We start from the raw sequence: 20,574 nt of genomic DNA, 5'->3' as shown, positions 1-20,574 counted from the left end.
CTAGTTTACAATGGCATGTGATTCAATTGCACTAATTTTAGTATAATATAACCCAAATGATAGTGAGAGTAACTTTCTAATATAATCTTTTTATTTAAATCATGAGTTGTGATATATAATTATTCATGATTTTTCTCATTCATTGTTTCAATATGATATCCATTTCGGCGAATGTTTTTAAAACTCAACAAGTTTTTTAGAGATCTAGTAGACAATAGTGCTTATTTATTATGAATTTTGTTTCTCTTGAAAACAAAATTATAGCTCTTCTAAAGTCTTCTATCACATTGCTTGAACCAATAATGGTATTAACATATTATTCTTTTAGTACATGATGAGTAAAATATATATTACTTTTGAAAATAACATGCGAATTTGCACTATGCATAAGGCAAATATCTTCATTATATGTTGTTGCCATTTTTTTCAAAAACAAATAATAATAATAATAATAATAATAATAATAATAATAATAATAATAAAATGAGTAAAAATATATGCAAAATAATATTATATTCCTGATTGAACATTTTTTTTAAGAGACACTGTATATAGTATCATATACTAAAAAGTTTATTATTATTATAAAACTTGACACATTTAGTAATTTTGAAATTCTTAAATATAAATAATTGAATCAAGATGAATTTCAACATTTAATATTCATAATAAATAGTTATTTCCAGATATATCAAGAACATTGAATTTAAGATAAGAGAACTTTAACATAATAAAAATTTATTACCTGAATCTTCCTAAATTTCGTGCTGATAATACATTATAAAATAAATAAATAAAGAAAAAAATAAATATATAATAAAAAATATAAACAGAGATCTCTACTACTAGTATTAGCTAAGAAAGAGAAAAAGAGGATATTTTATTAGTTTATGTTTTTTTTTTTTTCTATCGACTGTGTATTTAGTCTAAGATTATGCTTTTTATTTATATATGTGTAAGGTTAATTTTTTCTAAGTCTTGAAAAAATTACACGGTTCATTATTAAAGGTGCGAATGACTCAAATGATTTTGACGGGAGAAATATTTAATGATCATTCATATTGCAACATATATATATATTGCTTATGTTTATTCAATTATATATTGTGTTTCTTATTTTGACAAATAAATATTGAAATTGTATAAATTTTATTTTTTGCTAAATTTTTAGTTATTAGTAGATAATTTATTTTATTTTTGTGTCGATGATGTATTAATTGTAGACTTTGGTTTCGGTTTTTCACTTTATAAGAATATAAAAGAATTTTTTTATTATTCCAAAAAAATAAATTTTAATTGAAAAAAATTTAATTAAAAAATATAACTCTTTTAATTATTTTGTATAATTTAATGAATAAATATATTTATTATTTAAATATAATATTATATTAATAAAAATAAAAATATCAATTATAAAATTTTAATTTATTTAATAAAATATTTTAAATATTAAAATTTAATTTAATTTTATAATTTTATTAATTTATTTTAAAGGCTGAAACTCAATTTTGAATGGAATTCAATTTAATTTTATATTATTAAAAGTTTTCTGCTAGTCTTTCGATTCCAATGATTATTTACTCGTTAAAAATCCATCTCCGTGCCCAGTGGCGTTTCCAGTGTGTGAGCCGCCGTTGGTCCGTCAGACATTGAACAATGGTGACGGCATACGGATGAGCTATTGAGCCATGTGCATACTGGAATTTCGGTCACAAATATGAAACACCACTTTTATTTCCATCATCTGTGAAATTCGTCCATCTTTGTAAGAGGAAGAAAAAAAAAATAAAAAAAATAAAAACGTTAAATTAAAATTATAGCACTGCGAGATGGATTCCCCATCCGAATTTTCTTCCTTCCCTCCATCCCAGACCCAGTTGCCTCCTCAACAAAACCCTAACCCTATCGTTTTCTTGGATCCCAACTCCGATTCCTTCCCAAACTGGGCTGAAAACCCTAACCCTAACTTGCAGAACTATCTTTCCTTCACCGTCCCCAAGAAGAGGAGGCGCGGCAGGTCCCAACGCAACCCGGCGTCGTTTCGCATCCCTCTCGACCCCAATGACGCTTCCAATTCTAACAACAACAACAACAACGGTTTTTCGTCTTCCGCTGCGGCAGTCCCCGTTTCGGCTCCTTTGTCGAAAGTCGTCATCGGAAACCCGCCGCCGCCGCTGTCGATGTCGATGCAGTATTCGGTGCCTGACAATTCTGATGAGATTATTGTGATCAACAAGGAGCCGAAGACTGAAGCCTTGATTGCCCTCAGCGCCGGGTTTCCAGCCGATTCGCTAACCGAGGAGGAGATCGAAGCGGGGGTTCTCCCGGTCATCGGAGGGATAGAGCAGGTGAACTACACTCTCATTAGGAACCATATAATTGCCAAATGGCGCGAGAATGTGTCCCAGTGGGTCTCGAAGGAGATGTTTGTTGACTACATACCTCAGCATTACCACGCTCTTCTTGACTCCGCTTATAACTACCTCGTCTCGCATGGATACATCAATTTTGGAGTTGCACCCTTGATTAAGGAAAAAATTCCGTTGGAAATGAGTAAACCGAGCGTGATCATCATCGGCGCTGGCCTGGCCGGATTGGCGGCTGCTAGGCAGCTGATGCGATTTGGCTTTAAAGTAACGGTCTTGGAAGGGAGGAAGCGCGCTGGTGGACGAGTTTATACGAAGAAGATGGAAGGAGGGAATAGGGTGTGTGCAGCTGCGGATTTGGGCGGGAGTGTTTTAACTGGTACCTTAGGGAATCCTCTTGGCATTGTAGCAAGGCAGTTAGGTGATGTGCTTCATAAGGTAAGGGATAAGTGTCCACTTTATAGTCTCGATGGAAAGCCAGTTGACCCTGATATGGATGTAAAGGTGGAAAATGCGTTCAACCGTTTGCTTGACAAGGCAAGCAGGCTTAGACAGTTGATGGGGGAGGTATCTATGGATGTGTCCCTTGGTGCAGCATTGGAAACGTTTAGGCAAGTGTACAAGGATGCGGTGAATGATGAGGAGATGAACTTGTTCAATTGGCATCTAGCCAATTTGGAGTATGCGAATGCCGGTTTGTTGTCCCATCTTTCGCTAGCGTTTTGGGATCAAGATGATCCATATGATATGGGAGGGGATCATTGCTTTTTGCCTGGAGGAAATGGGAAGTTAGTTCAAGCTTTGGCCGAGAACGTGTCTATTCTATATGAGAAAACTGTACATACTGTTAGATACAGTGGTGATGGAGTGCAGGTTATTGCAGGAAATCAGGTCTTTGAGGGTGATATGGCATTGTGCACTGTTCCACTAGGAGTGTTAAAGAAGGGGTCCATCAAATTTATACCTGAGTTGCCTCAAAGAAAACTTGATGGAATAAAAAGATTGGGTTTTGGTCTACTGAATAAGGTTGCTATGCTTTTTCCTCATGTATTCTGGGAGACGGATCTTGACACTTTTGGACACCTTACTGATGATCCAAGTCGCCGTGGGGAGTTTTTTCTGTTCTACAGTTATGCCCCAGTTGCTGGTGGTCCACTGTTGATTGCTTTAGTGGCAGGGGAAGCTGCACATAAGTTCGAGAGCATGCCCCCAACAGATGCAGTCACACGTGTTCTTCAAATTCTCAAGGGTAACTCCATGAAAACTGTAACCTAGATTTCCATTCCCCTCATAATTAGATAGTAGATTTTCTGGATACCAATGGTACCTAAAAAAAGGGGAAAATGAACCACAAGATAAGAAGTTGCAAGTCTGTCTTCGAAATATTTCAAGCAGCTGGCATGATTTCCTGAGTTCCCTGTGTACTTTGCTTGGTCTATTTATTTTATGCAAAATGTATAAAACCTAAACTGGATCATTGTTATAGCATGGAAACTCCACCACTAATTATATTGTTAAAGTTTATTTGCTATTTATGTAATTATAACATTTTCTTTAGTATATATTGACGAACCCACATATCCTTTTTTGGGGGGGGGGGGGGGGGGGGGCAGATTGTCGTAATTGTGTAGGCTATATATAACATCCAATTCTTGTATCAATATCAGTTAGTATATCAGACCTTTTTGAATGTTTTCCACAGTAACCGTTGTGAGTTTGGCTTAAAACTATTCCTAATAAAGTATTTTATGAAAATGAGTCAAACGTTACTCAATTTTCATTACCGTTCTGTTTAGGATAAATTTATGACACATGCTTTGTCTGTGTGCAGGTATCTATGAACCAAAAGGAATTAGTGTTCCTGAACCCATCCAAACTGTCTGTACTAGATGGGGAAATGATCCTTTCTGCTTTGGTTCTTATTCTAATGTTGCAGTTGGAGCTTCCGGGGATGATTATGATATTTTAGCAGAAACTGTTGGAGATGGTAGACTTTTCTTTGCTGGGGAGGCAACCACTAGGCGCTATCCTGCTACCATGCATGGGGCTTTTCTTAGTGGTCTTAGAGAAGCAGCAAATATGGCTCACTATGCTGATATTCGATCCCGAAGATTGAAGGTTGATAGGGCTCCTTCAAATGCTTATTCTTGTGCTTCCCTTCTTGCCGACTTATTTAGAGAACCTGATATAGAATTTGGAAGCTTTTCTGCCATTTTTGCTCGGAAGAATGCAGACTCCAAGTCACCAGCAATCTTGCGGGTAACATTTAGTGAGCATAGAAAGAAGAGTCATGAAGTTGCAAAACAAGACCAACAACAGCACTCAAACAAATTGCTTTTTCAGCAGCTTCAGTCACATTTTAATCAGCAGCAGCAGCTTCATGTTTACACTCTACTATCAAGGCAACAGATTCTTGACCTAAGAGAAGTAAGAGGAGGTGATGAAATGAGATTGAATTACCTTTGTGAAAAGATAGGAGTGAAGTTGGTGGGAAGAAAAGGCTTGGGGCCTAGTGGTGATTCTGTCATTGCTTCCATTAAAGCTGAAAGGGGCAATCGGAAACCTCTTTCAACATCTGCGATTATTAAACCAGGTGGGTGATGGTACACATTAGTTGTCCAAGATTCTTTGCTTATTTTCCTTTTCTTTTTGTTTCCATTTCTGTTTATGTGTGGATTCTTCTTCAATGTAAATAATACTTCTCGTTGTCTATAAAGGGGTATCGAAACTAAAAGCCGGCATTATTAAGCGAAAGCTAATCAGGTTTGTGCCTAAATTGTTGATGTTTATTTATATTATTCATGTTCTGTTGGACATGATGATAACTCTAGTTGATTCTCACAGGAAGGCGAAAGTGGTGAAGAAAACCCATGGATCCTTACTGCACACTAGCACAAATGTGGTGAATACCACTAAAGTAACGGAAGAGAATAGGACAGATCAAGCACTTCCTGGTGTGCCTGTTTTAGGTAATTGTTTGTCCAAAATTCTTGATTAAATTATGATAATTACATTGCATTACGTTAAGTGCTGGCACATAGAATGTGCATTGTCAAAATGATTTGGCGTCTTTCTCATTCCCTAAAGCCATCAAAACTAGTGAACCAACTGGATCAAAGTTCTATGGCAAACCTGACAAACCTGACATTCATCAGCATCATCAGAACAATGCAAAAATAGATATGGAACAGATTCAGAGCTCAGCAAAACAGTCAACAAATGACACACATTTAAAGATAGTTAGCCCTATGTGACATTGAGACATGCAACATAATTATTGTAGTAATTCTATTAAGCACTGTTTTACAAACGGATCCATAAAAAGGATTGAACTGAACCTCAAGGGGAGCTTTGGGCTTCCAAATAGGTCTATTAAGGTGGAAGCACTGAATGAGGTTCTGTTCAAGGAATGATTTAGGAACTGAAGGTGTGATCTGCAAGAAAACATTTCAGATTGATCTAAAGATCAAAACCTATTATTTGGGTAAAAACAATGGATTTGAATTAAAAGCACCCAAAAGAATAACTAATTTTCTGAGCTCCATATTCTTTTGATTTTAAAAGGAGGGGGAGGAGAAGTTACAAGAATAAATAGACTGCTGTACAATCTTTGCGTATGTTCTCATGAGATATGAGACTCATTCTGTTTGCTAGAGTTAAGGCCTGTAATCCTGTATGTATGCTTAGGCTTTGAAATCAAACTTGATATTTGTTGCCCTTCCTATTTACTCTACCATTTTGCTATACCATGGAAAGATAAGGGGTCATAAGGCTAAACTGATCAAGTTCAACTTTAAATGGTCAGGGTACCATATTCCTTCCACCCCATCCTTCTGAGATTTGGAAAAAAATGCGAGAACATATTGGTAATTTCTAGAAATATCTAGTTGGTAGGTGCAAACATATGGATGAAGCCGCACGTGTGTTGCTGTTAAAGCTCATGTAAAACCCAGCCAGCTTCTTTTTCTTACTAATCACTTTTTTCAAACAAATAATGTAATTATTTCCTTTTATTGGTCTTTTAGGGTGCCCCAAACTTTTAAGCATAAATGGGGTAATTTAGACATGGTATATGATAAGACACTAGAATTTTGTTAATTCATGTAGTTGATCCCACCTAGTGGTGGGGCAAAGCTTTGCTGTTCTAGTAGTTTCCTTGTTTTTGTTGCTTGATGCTTTGGATTATATGGTATCCTCCCCTTGTTGCACCTCACTTTAAATAATTATCTTTAGCAAATTTCTTTAGGTTTAATTGTTCTGTTAGTTTTTATAGTTTTATCAAATTTTTAATTAGGACTTACAATTTAAAAGTTTGTAATTGGATTCATGTACTAGATAAAAATTTGTAATTAGATTCTTACTAATTATTTTTCAGAAAAAAATGCAATAATCCTAGAATATTTTCTTTTAGAATATTCCATAATTCATCCTACATCAAACACAAAAATGAATATTCCAAAAAATAGTTGTATTTTTAACAAAAGAAAATAGTTAGAAAAGGCCTAATTGGAATTTTTTATCTAATATAAGGACTTAAGTACATACTTTTAAACTATAAGGACTTAATTAAAATGTGATAAATTATAAAGACCTACAGAGTAATTAAAGCCTTTTTCTTATTGTATAACTAAAACTGTCAAGTGTACATGCATTATATTTATGTATGTCTTTTGTAGCTATGGTTTTTGTCGGTATGAATTACAAAACTAACTAAAGGTATTTCTAGGTAACACCCAAAGTGGCTTGTCAAATCCGTGAAGCGAGCACCTATATTCATCCAGGAGGTAAGACACCAAACATCACCAATTCTTATAGTTTTTCTTGTATATGATTTCCATTTTTAAAGGATTAACTTGTCACGTTAAGGGGGAGGAGTTCAATGAATTTCATTTTAAACTATAATGAAAGACCATAGAGAATAGAGAGTATGTTTGTTGAACTCCAAAAGAAGACTTTTTTTTTCATCGTTTTGAAATTTTTTTATCATGTTTGGGTAATTTTGATGTAAGGGATTATGTGCTGTCCAAATTTTAAGTTTCCTTTCCTCTCCTTTTTATTTTTATTTTTTTTGAAAAGGGTTTTTGTTCGATGCACACATTATTGTGTTTTTGCTTGATAAGTCAATAATACAAATAATAACGGGCTCTTTTTAGTAGTTTTATCACATAACAACAAAAACAAAGTCTTGTCCTATTAGATGTGGTCGGCTACATGGATCAAATTATGCAATTGAGTTCTATCATGTATTATGTCTACGGAGAGATCGTTTACATGTAGATATCGTTTGATCATTTTATAGATAGTCTTTTTAGATCTTTCTCTGTCTTTCACTTCTTGTTCATCTTCCATTTTATTCACCTTCTTGACTGGGTGTTTTGTTGGTCTTTTTCTCACATGTCCAAATTATCTGAGATTCGATTATACTATCTTTTTCATAATAGATGCTATTTCAACTCTTTCTTTTATATCTTCGTTTCGTATTCTATCAAAACGCGTATGAATACTCATCAATCTCAACATCTTTATCTCTATTACACTTAACTTATGTTCGTGCTCCCCTTTAGCCGCCCAACATTTTGTACCATAAAGTATAGCCAGTCTGATAGCAGTGTAATAGAATTTGCCTTTTAAGTTTTAAAGACACTTTTTTGTCACATATAAAATTAGACGCACTCCGTCATTTTGACCAACCTGTTTGGATCCTATAATTTACATCCTGTTCAATTCTATTATTCTGTATGGTGTATCCAAGATACTTAAAACTTAACTTTTCGTAGGATGTGTTTTCCAAGCTTCACCTCTGTATTAGGGTTTTACCTTCGGCTGTCGAACTTACATTTCTTATGTTCTACCTTGCTACGGCTTATGCGCAGACTATATACTTCTAGAGCTTCTCTCTATAAATTCAGGTTCTTATTTAGGTCTTCTCTTGACTTTCTCATAAGGACAATATCATCGGCATAGGTGTAACTCAATACCAATAGAAAATTTCTCTGTCATACCACCTTGAGTTTTCACGCTAGTTGTAGCTCTATCATACATGTCTTTAATTACTCGAATATATGCGATCCTTACTCTCTTCATTTCCAAAACTTTTTATAAGACCTCCTTTGGCACCCTATCGTACGCGTTTTCCATATCAATAAATATTATATGTAGATCCTTTTTATTATTACGATACCTCTCCATCATCTTTCTTAATATGTATGTAGGTTCGGTAGTGGATTTACCTGGTATAAACCCAAATTGATTTTCTGTTACTTGTGTCTGTTGTCTCAGCCTTCGTTCTATCACCTTTTTCCATAACTTCATGGTATGACTCATGAGTTTGATCCTTTTATAATTTTTGCAATTTTGTATATCTTCTTTATTCTTGTAGATTACCAAGGTATTCTTTCTCTATTCATTTGACATCTTCTGCCATTAAAATCTCATGTAAAAGCTTGATTAACCAATTGATGTCTTTCTCTCCAAGGTCTTTGCAAACTTCAATCAGAATGTTATTAGGTTCTACTGTCTTGCCATTTTTCATCCGCTTTAGAGTCTCTTTTATCTCGAAGTCTCGAATCTTTCGATAGTCGATAGTAGTCGAAGTTTTGATTTTCTTCCCTCGTGCATAACCGACCAATGCTTAGAAGAGTCTTCTGTCCTTCATTAAATAACTCGTGGAAGTAGCTTTTCCGCTTTTCATTGATCTTCTCATCTTGAGCCAAAACCTCTCTATCTTTATTCTTTATGCACTTAACCTGATCCAAGTTTCTTGTTCTTCTTTCACGGCTCTTTGCGATTCTATATATGCTTTCTTATCTTTCCTTCGTGTCTAAAGGCTGGTAGAGACTCTCATATGCTCTTGTTTTTATTTCACTTACAATTATTTGTCTTTCTTAGCCGCCTTATATTTTTTTTTGTTATCTGCATTGCGGCACAAACACCACTCTATAAAGCACTCTCTTTTTGTCTTTATCTTTTTTTGTACACTCATTCTACCACCATGACTTCTTGTCTCTTGCTCTTATTCCTCTATATTCACCAAAACTTTTTTTATCACACGAAAAGAGTTTTTTTTGGTACAATCCAAACAAAACAAATTATCTCGAAATCCCTTCAGTTAAAACATTAATACGTAAATTGATTTTAACATAATCAATTATATAGTAAGTGTTTGTTTAAATCTTCAGGGTGCAATTTCATTAGAGATCTTGATGACAATGTCAGAGCGTGTTGGCTTTCAAATGAAAAAAGGGTATCTTTCTACGGGACATTGTTTTGCCAAGACAGGCACCAGTAGTATGTCAAATTTCATTCATCAACCTTGAGGTAGCTTTCTAGATCCAACTATTCTATGCGTATACCAAAATTAAGTCACCATTTAACTAATTCCTGTTCGAACACACATATATACAAATATATGGTGGCTGATTTTTTATGTGCGCATAATAGTTTTTTTTATCTGATTTTGTGTAATCTAATTGATAAAATTGAAGATGGCCTCTTGCTAATAATACCTTTGGTGTTTTAATGCTGCTAACTCGCATCCCACAAAATATATGCAGCTAACTAGCATCCTACTTTGAGGGTGGAAAAAATACCAAAACAAAACAAAAGGAGTCGCCCTTGATGAGAACCACAAGCTTACATCATAGTGAGCGTCAACAAATAAAACGGAGGAAGTAAAGGCAGGTGGGCGATGAAGCCAGTTTGTTTTTCTTTTTTAAGTGTGCAACTGGTGCTGGGGTGTTTCGGAGATGTGTATGAGATAGTTGGACAAATGAAGGTGGGAATAGTGGTTCTTCTAGAATACATCACTCACCGTTTAAGTCAAGTTCAATGATAATTTAGTCATTGGTATTTATTCCATAGAAAATGTTAGGATTAAAGTAGTGTGTGCTCCATTTCCATAGTAGGGATTCAATCATTTTTTTTCCTGTATGTAAAGATTTGATTAATTTTTAACCGATAAAAACTTGATTGCAATTAAATTATGATTAATTCTGTATAATATTTTTCTTTGGCCGGAGTAATAGTTACTTTTTCACTATCATACTTTTCACAATCTCTTCTACTTTTGTTGCCTGAACTTTTTGCAGCCTTGCTAATACAATAAAATCATGGCATCTCCTTAACAAACAATTGGAAAGTAAAACTAGGCATGGATGAGCTTGATCAACTTGTCAAAGAAAAGGGCATATTAATGGATCAATCTGGACCTGCATCAATCTGTTCAACCTAATTTTGCTTCTACATCGTCGCTAAAACACATTGCATCCTCAATATTAGAGTGTCTTTTTTCTCTCCATCACGTTCAGCAACATAGAACCAAAACTATAGGACAACCTAAGAGAGCATAATATGATGAAAGTTGTAAGCTGTATTCGAGGGAAAGTTATTGTCTATGGTTGGCCTTTATGGTAGACAATTGGGGACTGAGAGGCTGTAGCTTAACCTGTGACGAATGTCAGCGGTTCGAGTTTGCTTATCTTCAACTCGTGAACTTACCCGATAAGATGCGCTCTGGCATGTGTCTGAAATTCTACACCTCAAAAGTTTAAAACACTTGAATTTAAAAGAGTTTTGCTAATTCAACAAGGGAGAATGAAGTTGAGAACCAATAATTTAGAAACGTTTGACTATTTTATTGAAATTCTACACCCAAAAGTTGACAATCAATAAGACAATGACCCCCTTTTATTTTCTTACGCATCCATAACCTATAATTCCTTTCGTGCCCACTGTATCCTCTCACTCTTGCACACCCATAAAGTAACCTCTTTTTACCCTTTACTATTTCATTGTGCAAATAGTATTGACTCTGGAAATTTTCATTGGTATGTTGGGTACATGACTCCTATGGTTTAGTACACGGCCTATGTTCTAACCAAAAAATTATAAGGTTGTTGACATTTGTGTTGTGAATTTGTTGGAATTTAGAATTTCATTGTACAAAAAAAAAAGAGTTGGATATTGATTCTGGGAATTTTAGTTGCTACTGTTAGAGGGTACATGGTTCATGTGGCGTCCGAAGAATTGAAAGGTCGGCTCTGATGGCGAATCCCATTGCCCGCGGGTATGATTAATCTGGAAAACATTATTGAGGTTTGTAACTAGTTTAATTTCTTGTATAACTAAATTTGTGAAAAAATATATATTGATAGTTTTCTAGCACACAGAGAGGTAATAAATAAGTTAAATGCGGGCATTATATTGTGTTGTAAATTTGTAGGAGTTTAGAATTTCATTGTGCGTATAAAAGTGGGATATTTATTCTGAGAATTTTGGTTGCTGGTGTTGGATATTTTTGTAGGAGTTATTTTGTGGCAAACAAGAACTTGATTTTATTTTGGATTTGTTTAGCTTCTAACTAGAGTGGCCACTGGCCACGGCCTCCCATGGACATTTGATGTCCATGCATTATACAAGGTTGAAAGCACTACCCTCCCCATGGCACCTTGCATGCAGTAACGGATCCAGAAAATTTTGCTGGTGGGGGCAAATCATACACAATAAAAACAATAATTTTTAGGGTAAAGCGTATTTTTTGTTCTTAATATTTACAATTTTTTTTTAAAATACACCTAATGTTTAGTTGCATTCAGTTTTGTCCCTAATATTTTTTATTTATGTCGAAATTATCCCTAAACGTCAACTTATATAAAATGTTAGGAATAAATTGAAAGCTTATAGGGATAATTTTGATACAAATTAAAAACGTGTAAGAATAAAATTGAATGAATAAAATATATTAGAAAAAATTAAATAAAATTAAACATTAAAAATATTTAAAAAAACCTAAATATTGGAGAAAAATAATTTACCCTAATTTTTATAATTTCACAAAAAATTAAAATTATAATATGAATATAAAAACTCAGCAAACAAATCATAGAAAAATATACTAATAAAATTTTATTATACAATAACCATTAATCAAAAAATAAAAATATTACACAAGAGTATAATTATAAAATAAATGTAATATAATTTAATAAAAGAAAATTTACAAAAAAGATAAAAATAAAATTTTAATTAAAACAAAAGAAATTAAAAAATAAAATAGAGAAAATAGAAAAATAGAAAACTGGAAGAAAGTAAAAAAATATAGTAGCAAAAAAGTTGATTTTGAGAATAATTAAGGTTAGGATTATTTATTTTGACTTCTCATTTTTTTATTATTATTTATTTAATTACTCTTTTATTAAATAGTTAAAATTAAATTTTATATATTTATAAAATTAAATTTAATTAAATATCTTTCAATAACATTAAATTGTGAAGAGTGGGGTCAAAATTATTTATATAGTGGGGGCAAATAAAATTTAATACTACATACTACTTAAGAATTTTATAAAACTCAATGGGGCACTTGCCACCACAAGCTACCATGTAAATCCGTCCCTGCTTGCATGGGCCATGCCATTTAGGATTTTGAAACATCAACAAGCCTCGTAGTTTGTAACCTATTTGCATAACTTGTAACGACCATTTATTGTATTTATAACTAGTGGAAAATACTAATACCAAAAACAAAACTAGCGGAAAATGCATATATGCAGTTAAGGAAATCCAAATATAATTAAAGTAGTTTGGAAGAGTGTTGTTGGTTTACTTGATGTTGATTTCATAATTCTAATGGTTGATAAACTAAGGAAAACAAAATCAGCATCATCAAGCCTCAAAAAGTCAAAATCCTATAACAGGTTGCAGAACTTGTAACTACCAACTATGATGTTTGTAACCGATGACAAACATATGTATACAGTTAATAAAATGCAAACCTGACTGGATATCCCGTTTGGCTATAAATATAAAATACCAATGAAAACCAACCAAGTCTAGGAGCAATTTTGATGTAGACATTTATAAAACAAATTATCTTTATAATTATAATTATATAAATCAAATGTGACGGGTGTTATGGGAACTACTCAGCAATAAATATGCAAGATGTTGTGTTGGCCCTAATTTGCAATTGAAGTTTACACATGATCAATATAATGAGATTAGCTGTTTAGGTTACACAACTCCACTCTCAATCTTCACCCATGAATAACACAACTCCTTGGCTTTAAAACCCTAGGAAAAGAAAAATCTTAGTTACCTAACTCCACAAAACTCGCAAATATGAATCGTTATCAACGTCATAGTTCCCCAAACATATTCATCTCTAATTCAACTCATCAATTTAGCTACTAAAGTTTCTGGTTCTTATCATTGGTAAAGTAAATGATAGCTTGCAAGCTTTATGCAAGACAATTATTGCTAAACGGAATTCAGAACACTAGTAAGCTAATCCAATTTTCTATTATTATATTTCAGAGAAACGAATTAGCATCCCAATTCCCAAAGTTGTTATATTTTTCCACCTAGGAAACAAACTCTCAATCGAACACATATAATTATTATCCTGGGAGATTGTTCCATGGAAAAGGAAGCATCTACAGTAATCAAGAAGCCTAGTACGGCTATGTTACTGCAATGGTCATCTTTACCAACTCAAGACGATAACTATTAACTAGCTTGTGGTCAAAGCATTCGCTGTCATGTAAGGTGATATGCATCCATAAACCTGAAAAGGAACCATAATTGTTCATACGATGCAACTCGGTTAAGAGTGGTAAAACCGTAAAAGTGAAACAAAAAATAATAGAAAAAAATAAAAATAAAAATATTCTGATATACTCAATGCATGAAAAACTCTAAAAATAATAGAATAAATTCTTTGCTCCAAACATTTTGAAAATTTTTTTCAAAATAACCTTGACGCGTAATTTGTTTTAATTTTGTCCCTAACATTTTCAACGAATTTCAAGTCTACCTCTACCGTTAATTTTTTGACTGTTAACAGTTATTCAACTTTTTTTTCCAATGCTAACCCTAATTCTCATAATCAATTACTTTTTCTATCATCACCAACCCCCACCCCCCCCCCCCCAACCCTGGACAATGGTGGAGGAGGCAGATGCAATGGCAGTGCATAGTGGTTGAAAGAGGCAGGGGAGATGATGGTGGTGGTGGTGGTGGTGTGTGAGGGTGGGGGATTTGGAAAGAGGATGGTGTGGAAGAGAGGAAGGAAGGGTGAATAGAGGGAGGATGATGAATGGATTTTATGGGTAAAATTGGAAAAGAAGAGTTGACTAATTGTTGATCATAAAAAATTCAGTAAGGGTAGAATTGACACTTATTGAAAACGTTAGGAACAAAATTAAAACAAATTAGACGTTAAGAATATTTTCGAAACTTTTCGAAAACATTAGAGAGAAAAAAAAGTAAACTTTACCCTTTTTAATTAAAATTTCTACACGTGGTAACGCTAAGCCAAACCCAAAATAAGAGCACTATCTTAAGTAAAACCCGTGCTTCTAATCACAAAGAACCATAGGTGATTAGTGATAAGTGATGACTGTATCCTAGTTGTGTCTGAATGAATAGAAAACAATGGTCAGAAATAACATGTAAGTTTTGGACTTTGGATTTTATCATGTTCAAAATGAATATCACCTGTTAATAATATTCACATGTCCACTAATTTTTGTTATTTAGAAGAAAGTGTTAAAATGATACTCTTTTGGTCCCAAATAATTGTCAAGTTATAATTACGCATGTGAATTAAAGAAATGAAAAAATCTTGATTTTAGATAAAGTAAACTAATTGTGACAAAATTATCCTTGTTAATTTTGTTTTTCTTATACTTGCTCTCTTTTGCTACTTAATTCTCTTGCTTTCATTTAGAAAAATGAACTATTGCTGTCTAGTTTTCCTAAATGGACACTTATTTGGTACCAAAATCAAACTTTATAAATGGACAATTTGGGACTAGAGGGAGTAAACAAGGTTGTCATATTCATTTTGAACATGAAAGTATTCAAATCCCTTTTAACACCTGAAAAATAATGTGGTATTAAAAATACTCTATAATCATTAAGAGATGGACATCACCCATCATTTCCAGTCCCACCCACAACCTCATGACAAGAAATAGGAAACCATTCTAGCGTAGCTTCCTTTTCTAATATTTAGCACATCACATTTTAACAACTAATTACTTCTTTTCCTATAAGAGAACAAAAGGAAAGAACGCGAGTTTGGTTACACGTTTGAGAATGTGCCTAACGTTTCTACAAGTTAACAAAGAATATGATAACAATCAAGCCTTTCTTATTCTAAGCAAAGTTGGCTATCCGAGTCAAATGTCGCCACATGAATATTATTTAATGTTAAGAAAACAAAAGGATATAAAAGAGTGTCTTACTTGCAATAAGCAGGTAGGAATTTGTATATAACCCTGTAGGAGGAGGTTGACCCTTTCTAGAGAACTATGCGGCACAGGTGTAATCACATAGAGCACACCTCTGACTGTGTCAATTCCCCTCACAATCCCTGGATGGAAATCAAGCAGGTGTTTAATAGTGAAGAAATTTAGGGTCTGTTTGGTTTGGAATTTTGTTCTGTTTTTTATTTTTAATGTTCTTTTGTTTTCCAGATTTAGCAGAGGAAAAAAAAGAATGAATACAATAAAATCTTATTTTCTATTTTCACATTTTTATTTGCACAATATTCAAAACAAAAACATTGAAAAAAAAAAACAAGCCTTTAATATTATCTCAAATTATATTAACTAGGAAAAATACTTATTTACCCAATGCATAACCACTAATGGTCTATAATAGTGTGTAATAAATAGCACTGGTTGAAAGAAACACTTTGAGAGGAATATCACTTGTTATTCTTTTATCTTATGCATTTGTTTTAGTATGATAGTCACATGTGAGAGATTCGTTAACACATGATCTTAAAAATGTAACAACAGAATATGAGATATAATGGAAATACCCCAGAACTCCTATCACGATATTTTTGTGTGCCACAGACCCACCAAAAGCTTGAAACTGATATCGAGTTCAATAATCCATTTCATCTTTTAATCAAGATTCATGTATCGGAGTTTTTCTTTTCATTTACAAGGCATCAGAAGTTTTCCAGTTGTATAGATAGTAAACATGAAGAATCAGGGGCTTTCCACTTGTTTCCTACTACCAACATCTAAATCATAAATTTCATGTTAGTAGTTTTTCAATAAATGACCCTCCATAATGAGGAACATTTTGGAATTTGGAGACAAGTCTAAAATAACCTACCAAGGCCAAGACACCAAGGTAAACCTTCAGGTTCTTCAGAATCAACTGTTAAGCCAACAATACTAGCATTCAAACTGTAGAATATTTCAGAGCTTCGGACCTGCAAAAAAATAGTAAAACAATAAGAAAACAGCCTTTGGGTCTGGAAATGAAATGAATCAAATACACAGAAGAAAGTTCAGAACACAAAAATGGTGGCTGGCTAGTAACGAGACCCTGCCATTGTCAGGTTTAGGAAATGTTGGATGAAAACAGCCTTATCTTGAGAGCAAAGAGGTTGTTAGTGAAACTACAACCCATGAACATTCAAGTCAAAAGGCAGCAACATTCCTATTGCAAGAAACCATGAACCTAAATTAGAATTAGAACATACAAGGAATCAAACTGGATCCAACCTCACAATGAAGATGTCGAATCTTTATGCTTGCAATGGGAACTTCATAAGGGCAGTGAGAGGCCAAGGAATTTGCAAGTTCTTTGATAGTAGAAATATCTGAATCACCAGGGAAGCACTGTCTAAAATAAGCCATTATTCGTAAATCACGCAAGAGATGTGCATCCTTTTGAACAAGCACCCTGTGGAAACAAACACAGGATATACTATCAAACTTGATGCATAAGAGACTAAGAGATCAAAATAAAAGGCCAAACTAGCAGCATCAGCATCGAAAACAATCAATAAATTTCTAATCAGACTTAGACTTACGATCTATTGAATGAGTCTTGCCGAGCTGACTTTATCTCGATTAAGTCAATTGTTCCATCATGTTCCCTATCTAACCAGAATTCTCCAGCAGGCAAATTCTTATTTGTGGAGGATATGCCTATCTTAACAACTTGTGTGGGGCAAATATGTTTCAGCATATCCACCAATATGTCGTAACCAATGCCTAGAATTCAAGATAAATGCAAAACCCAGCTAAGTGTCATAAAAATATTATTCTAACATGTATGCAGCCCTAAGAAAAAGTCAGATTAATAACTGAAAATTAAATGGGTTTACCTTTCACCCAGCCAGGAGTGTTCACGATAAGAGGCACCAGAGTCCCAGGAGAATTGTCTTCTTCATCAAACATGTAATACTCCCTCCGGTAGTAATCAAATATGGAAAATACATAATTTAAGTATGTTGATGGATCTCTTTTAGAAGACACATCACCAAAATAAAGGCACCTACAAAATAAATGGCAGGTAGTAAGTCAAGAAGTCCAATTAATTGCTTCATATCAACAAAAGGCAAGAATAACTAATACATGAAGAACATGTATGACAAGGAGCATCTTGGTCAAATATTTGAATTTTTCAAATCCAAAGAAACATTACAACATGCAAAACAAACAAATAAATAAAACAAAAAAGAGATATTAAGTTCCCAAAATATTAAGATAAAGAAAATAAAACACTTCGTACCTCTCCGGTGTTTTCAGGCATGGAGTTGTCAAATCTAAAATAACAGGTAGGAAAAGAAGAGCAAGAAATAAGCTATTATGAATCAATACTAATAACAATTAAATTATGCAGGAACAATCAAAGATTGTGGCTGACAAAACTATCCATGAAAAAGAGAGAGAATTTGCCACTATACGCTTGATTCATTTGACAATGTATTCAAAATATAGGTATTTTTATTAGCAAAAACATGATCCTTCATGTACTTTTGGTTTTTTATTCTTCCATAGATAACTTTCAGCCAAATGTTACTTTGTGTAACCTCAGTAACTCAATAATATTAATAATAATAATAAAAATGGAAGGACGGATGAGGAAATATCTTTGATCATACCTGAAGTGACTTTGTCAACAATGGTGAGAGAGACAAAACCAGGAGGAGTGAACTCAGGCTGGCCGACATCGGTGTCAAGGTAAGCAACCTTGGCGTAGGAACACATGCCATTCTGCAACATCACATTCATGAGATGGCGGGAAAACGTTGTTTTCCCACAATTCTTGGCGCCGCAAATCAAAACAATAGGAGGAGGACTCCACTTTGACACGATAAACTCCACTGCATCCGACCATTCTCCTGGTATGTATATCTCTGTCAAAGGGCTCTCATTCGATCTCATCTTCAAGTTTCTGGAGTATGGATGAAACTGTTCACGCTGCCAAGTTTAGACTATGTCCATTGGGATAAGGTACTAAAAATATCAATCTTGGAAAAATAATGTTTGAGAAAATTGGGTAAACCACCAAAAATTCCCTCAAGATTTAGGCACCAACAAAAATATCACTGAAAGATTAAAAGGACAAACTACCATAGTTATCATAACCGAACCGGTCAAACTACTAGGTCATTGATTGAACTAGTTAACCCGGTGTCACTTAAATAATCAAATGTCCAGAGATTAATCAAGAAAAAGAGAAATCCTGAATATTAAAGTTATAATATATTAATATGAAGGCTGAAATTATGACTTTTTTGTTTTCCAGGAAATATTCCATTAGAAAATAAACTAATATAGCAGCATTCCAATATTTTTTTGTGGAGATGAACATTCCCCTAGAAAAGCCTAAGTCACATCCATAAATCCAAAGAGGGTGGTGAGGAGCAAAACAACTACAACAACCAGCAGCAACAGGACAAAAAGATACAACCAAAGCAAGAATACAAAACGCAGATCAATCAACACAAAACAAAGTAACTAGTAATCACTCCTAACACAAAAAAATCCACTAGCTACTGGCACAAAACAAAACAGATTCAATGATCAATTATCCTGTCTTTTGTGCCTCGTTTCCATGACTCCTTATAAAATGAAATCAACCTTTTCATCGCCTGTAAATTCACAGATTCATTGTTGAATATTTTCTTGTTTCTAGTTTTCCATACAGTCACTCTCTTGTTTTGCACTTTTTAGCATCTTTGTTTTAAAGATGCAAAGGAAAACAAAAGGGCCAAAGAACAGAACATGGAAGACCCTTCCTGAATGAAAAACAAGACAAATATAACAAGAAAAACTTCAACTCAAATGAAAATTCCATGTTGAAACTTAAAACTGCTAGAACCTTCCCATTTTCTCTCTTTTAAAAACAAACTCTTATTTATTACCATTGACCTCCAAATCAAACCATTGCAAAGTGATTAATCCACCGAGGAAATTAAAGAGTGCTACACAACACCAGAAGAAGACCTTTTTATTGAATCTTCACCATTTGATTATCAAGCTAGGAAACAAATTTTGTAGTGTTAATGAAAATGTCTTTTGCTCTATTATCTGTTTCTCCAACTTTAGTATACAAGCCTCAAGAAAGGAAAAAGAACAAAGAGAACAACAAACTAAATCAATTAGTTTTACATACAAATACAATTCATCTAAACCTATTACAAGTTATATCAATCAGTTTTACATACTAATACAATTACCATCAATACATTAAAATAGCAAAAATCCAGTATAAAAAATTAATAAGAATAACTAAAAACCAGACTCACCTACACTACAGTGCAGAAGCAGAAAGTCAGAGACAGAATCAGGGACGGTTTTCCAACTCTTGAGGCCGCTGCAGTGTTGCCCCGTTACAGAGCAGAGCAGAGCCAGCAGAGGAGCCAACACGATGACGACGGAGGAAGCAGAGGCAGAAGAGGCACGAGGCTGAGGCAGGCGAGGAACAGCGGAGCCAAGGCGGCCAGGACAACAAAGACGAAGAAGGCAGAGGCGAGCAGACACTGGCGGCGCCGAGACGACGCAGAGGAGCAAGCGATGGGAGTGACGAGTGACGTCCTCCGTTGGCTGCCGTTGTGTTCGGCGGTGAACGTTCGGAACTGCGGTGAGTGAGGTAGAGAGGTGAGAGTGAGTGAATCTGTGATGAGAGAGTGAGCTGAGACTTTAGGACTTTAGGTTGGGGATGGTTGGGCCTTGGGGTTGCCGTTGGGAAATTAGAGTTTTTTGTTTGTTTTTTTTTTTTAAACTAAAACGACGTAGTATTGGAAGGTTTTTTTTTTTTCAAAAAAAATAGACCGATCCGAATTTCAAAAACTGACCAGTTCCCCAGTTTCTATGAAATCTAGTAATATACACGGGTCAAATCGATTCTCACCGATTTTGATGCAAGTCCAGTCCTAATCCTATATCCA

At 34.2% G+C, this 20,574-nt stretch overlaps 2 protein-coding genes across 6 annotated transcripts; one reads left to right on the top strand and one right to left on the bottom strand.

The window, feature by feature from the left end:
* The first annotated feature begins 1,586 nt into the window (after positions 1–1,586).
* LOC130981029 (protein FLOWERING LOCUS D) lies at positions 1,587–10,365 on the top strand. 2 transcript variants are annotated; one of them, XR_009086950.1, is made up of 7 exons: positions 1,587–3,615; positions 4,198–4,959; positions 5,084–5,129; positions 5,211–5,335; positions 7,093–7,150; positions 9,545–9,683; positions 9,920–10,365. XR_009086950.1 is itself a non-coding variant. In XM_057904668.1 (6 exons), exons 1-5 carry the CDS (start codon positions 1,830–1,832, stop codon positions 7,122–7,124), a joined length of 2,751 nt encoding a protein of 916 aa, XP_057760651.1. In that variant the 5' UTR covers positions 1,587–1,829; the 3' UTR covers positions 7,125–7,150; positions 9,920–10,365. The 2 variants fall into 2 exon arrangements, 1 of the variants encoding a protein (XP_057760651.1); XM_057904668.1 differs by lacking the exon at positions 9,545–9,683.
* A 2,893-nt stretch (positions 10,366–13,258) lies between these two features.
* Positions 13,259–20,322, bottom strand: LOC130979248 (polynucleotide 5'-hydroxyl-kinase NOL9). 4 transcript variants are annotated; one of them, XM_057902638.1, is made up of 9 exons: positions 19,933–20,322; positions 18,283–18,601; positions 17,910–17,943; positions 17,503–17,672; positions 17,206–17,389; positions 16,895–17,075; positions 16,500–16,599; positions 15,614–15,741; positions 13,259–13,929 (listed from the first exon to the last, which is right to left on the bottom strand). In XM_057902638.1, exons 2-9 carry the CDS (start codon positions 18,563–18,565, stop codon positions 13,876–13,878), a joined length of 1,134 nt encoding a protein of 377 aa, XP_057758621.1. In that variant the 5' UTR covers positions 18,566–18,601; positions 19,933–20,322; the 3' UTR covers positions 13,259–13,875. The 4 variants fall into 4 exon arrangements, 3 of the variants coding, with proteins under 3 accessions (XP_057758621.1, XP_057758620.1, XP_057758619.1); XM_057902637.1 differs by having other exon boundaries at positions 13,260–13,929; positions 18,283–18,615; XM_057902636.1 differs by having other exon boundaries at positions 13,260–13,929; positions 18,283–18,592.
* Between the last annotated feature and the right edge of the window lie 252 nt (positions 20,323–20,574).

This window comes from Arachis stenosperma, chromosome 5 (genome assembly GCF_014773155.1).
Source record: "Arachis stenosperma cultivar V10309 chromosome 5, arast.V10309.gnm1.PFL2, whole genome shotgun sequence".
Lineage (NCBI taxonomy): Eukaryota > Viridiplantae > Streptophyta > Magnoliopsida > Fabales > Fabaceae > Arachis > Arachis stenosperma.
Note: the sequence above shows the minus strand (reverse complement) of the source record. Positions and strands in the feature narration are given on the sequence as shown.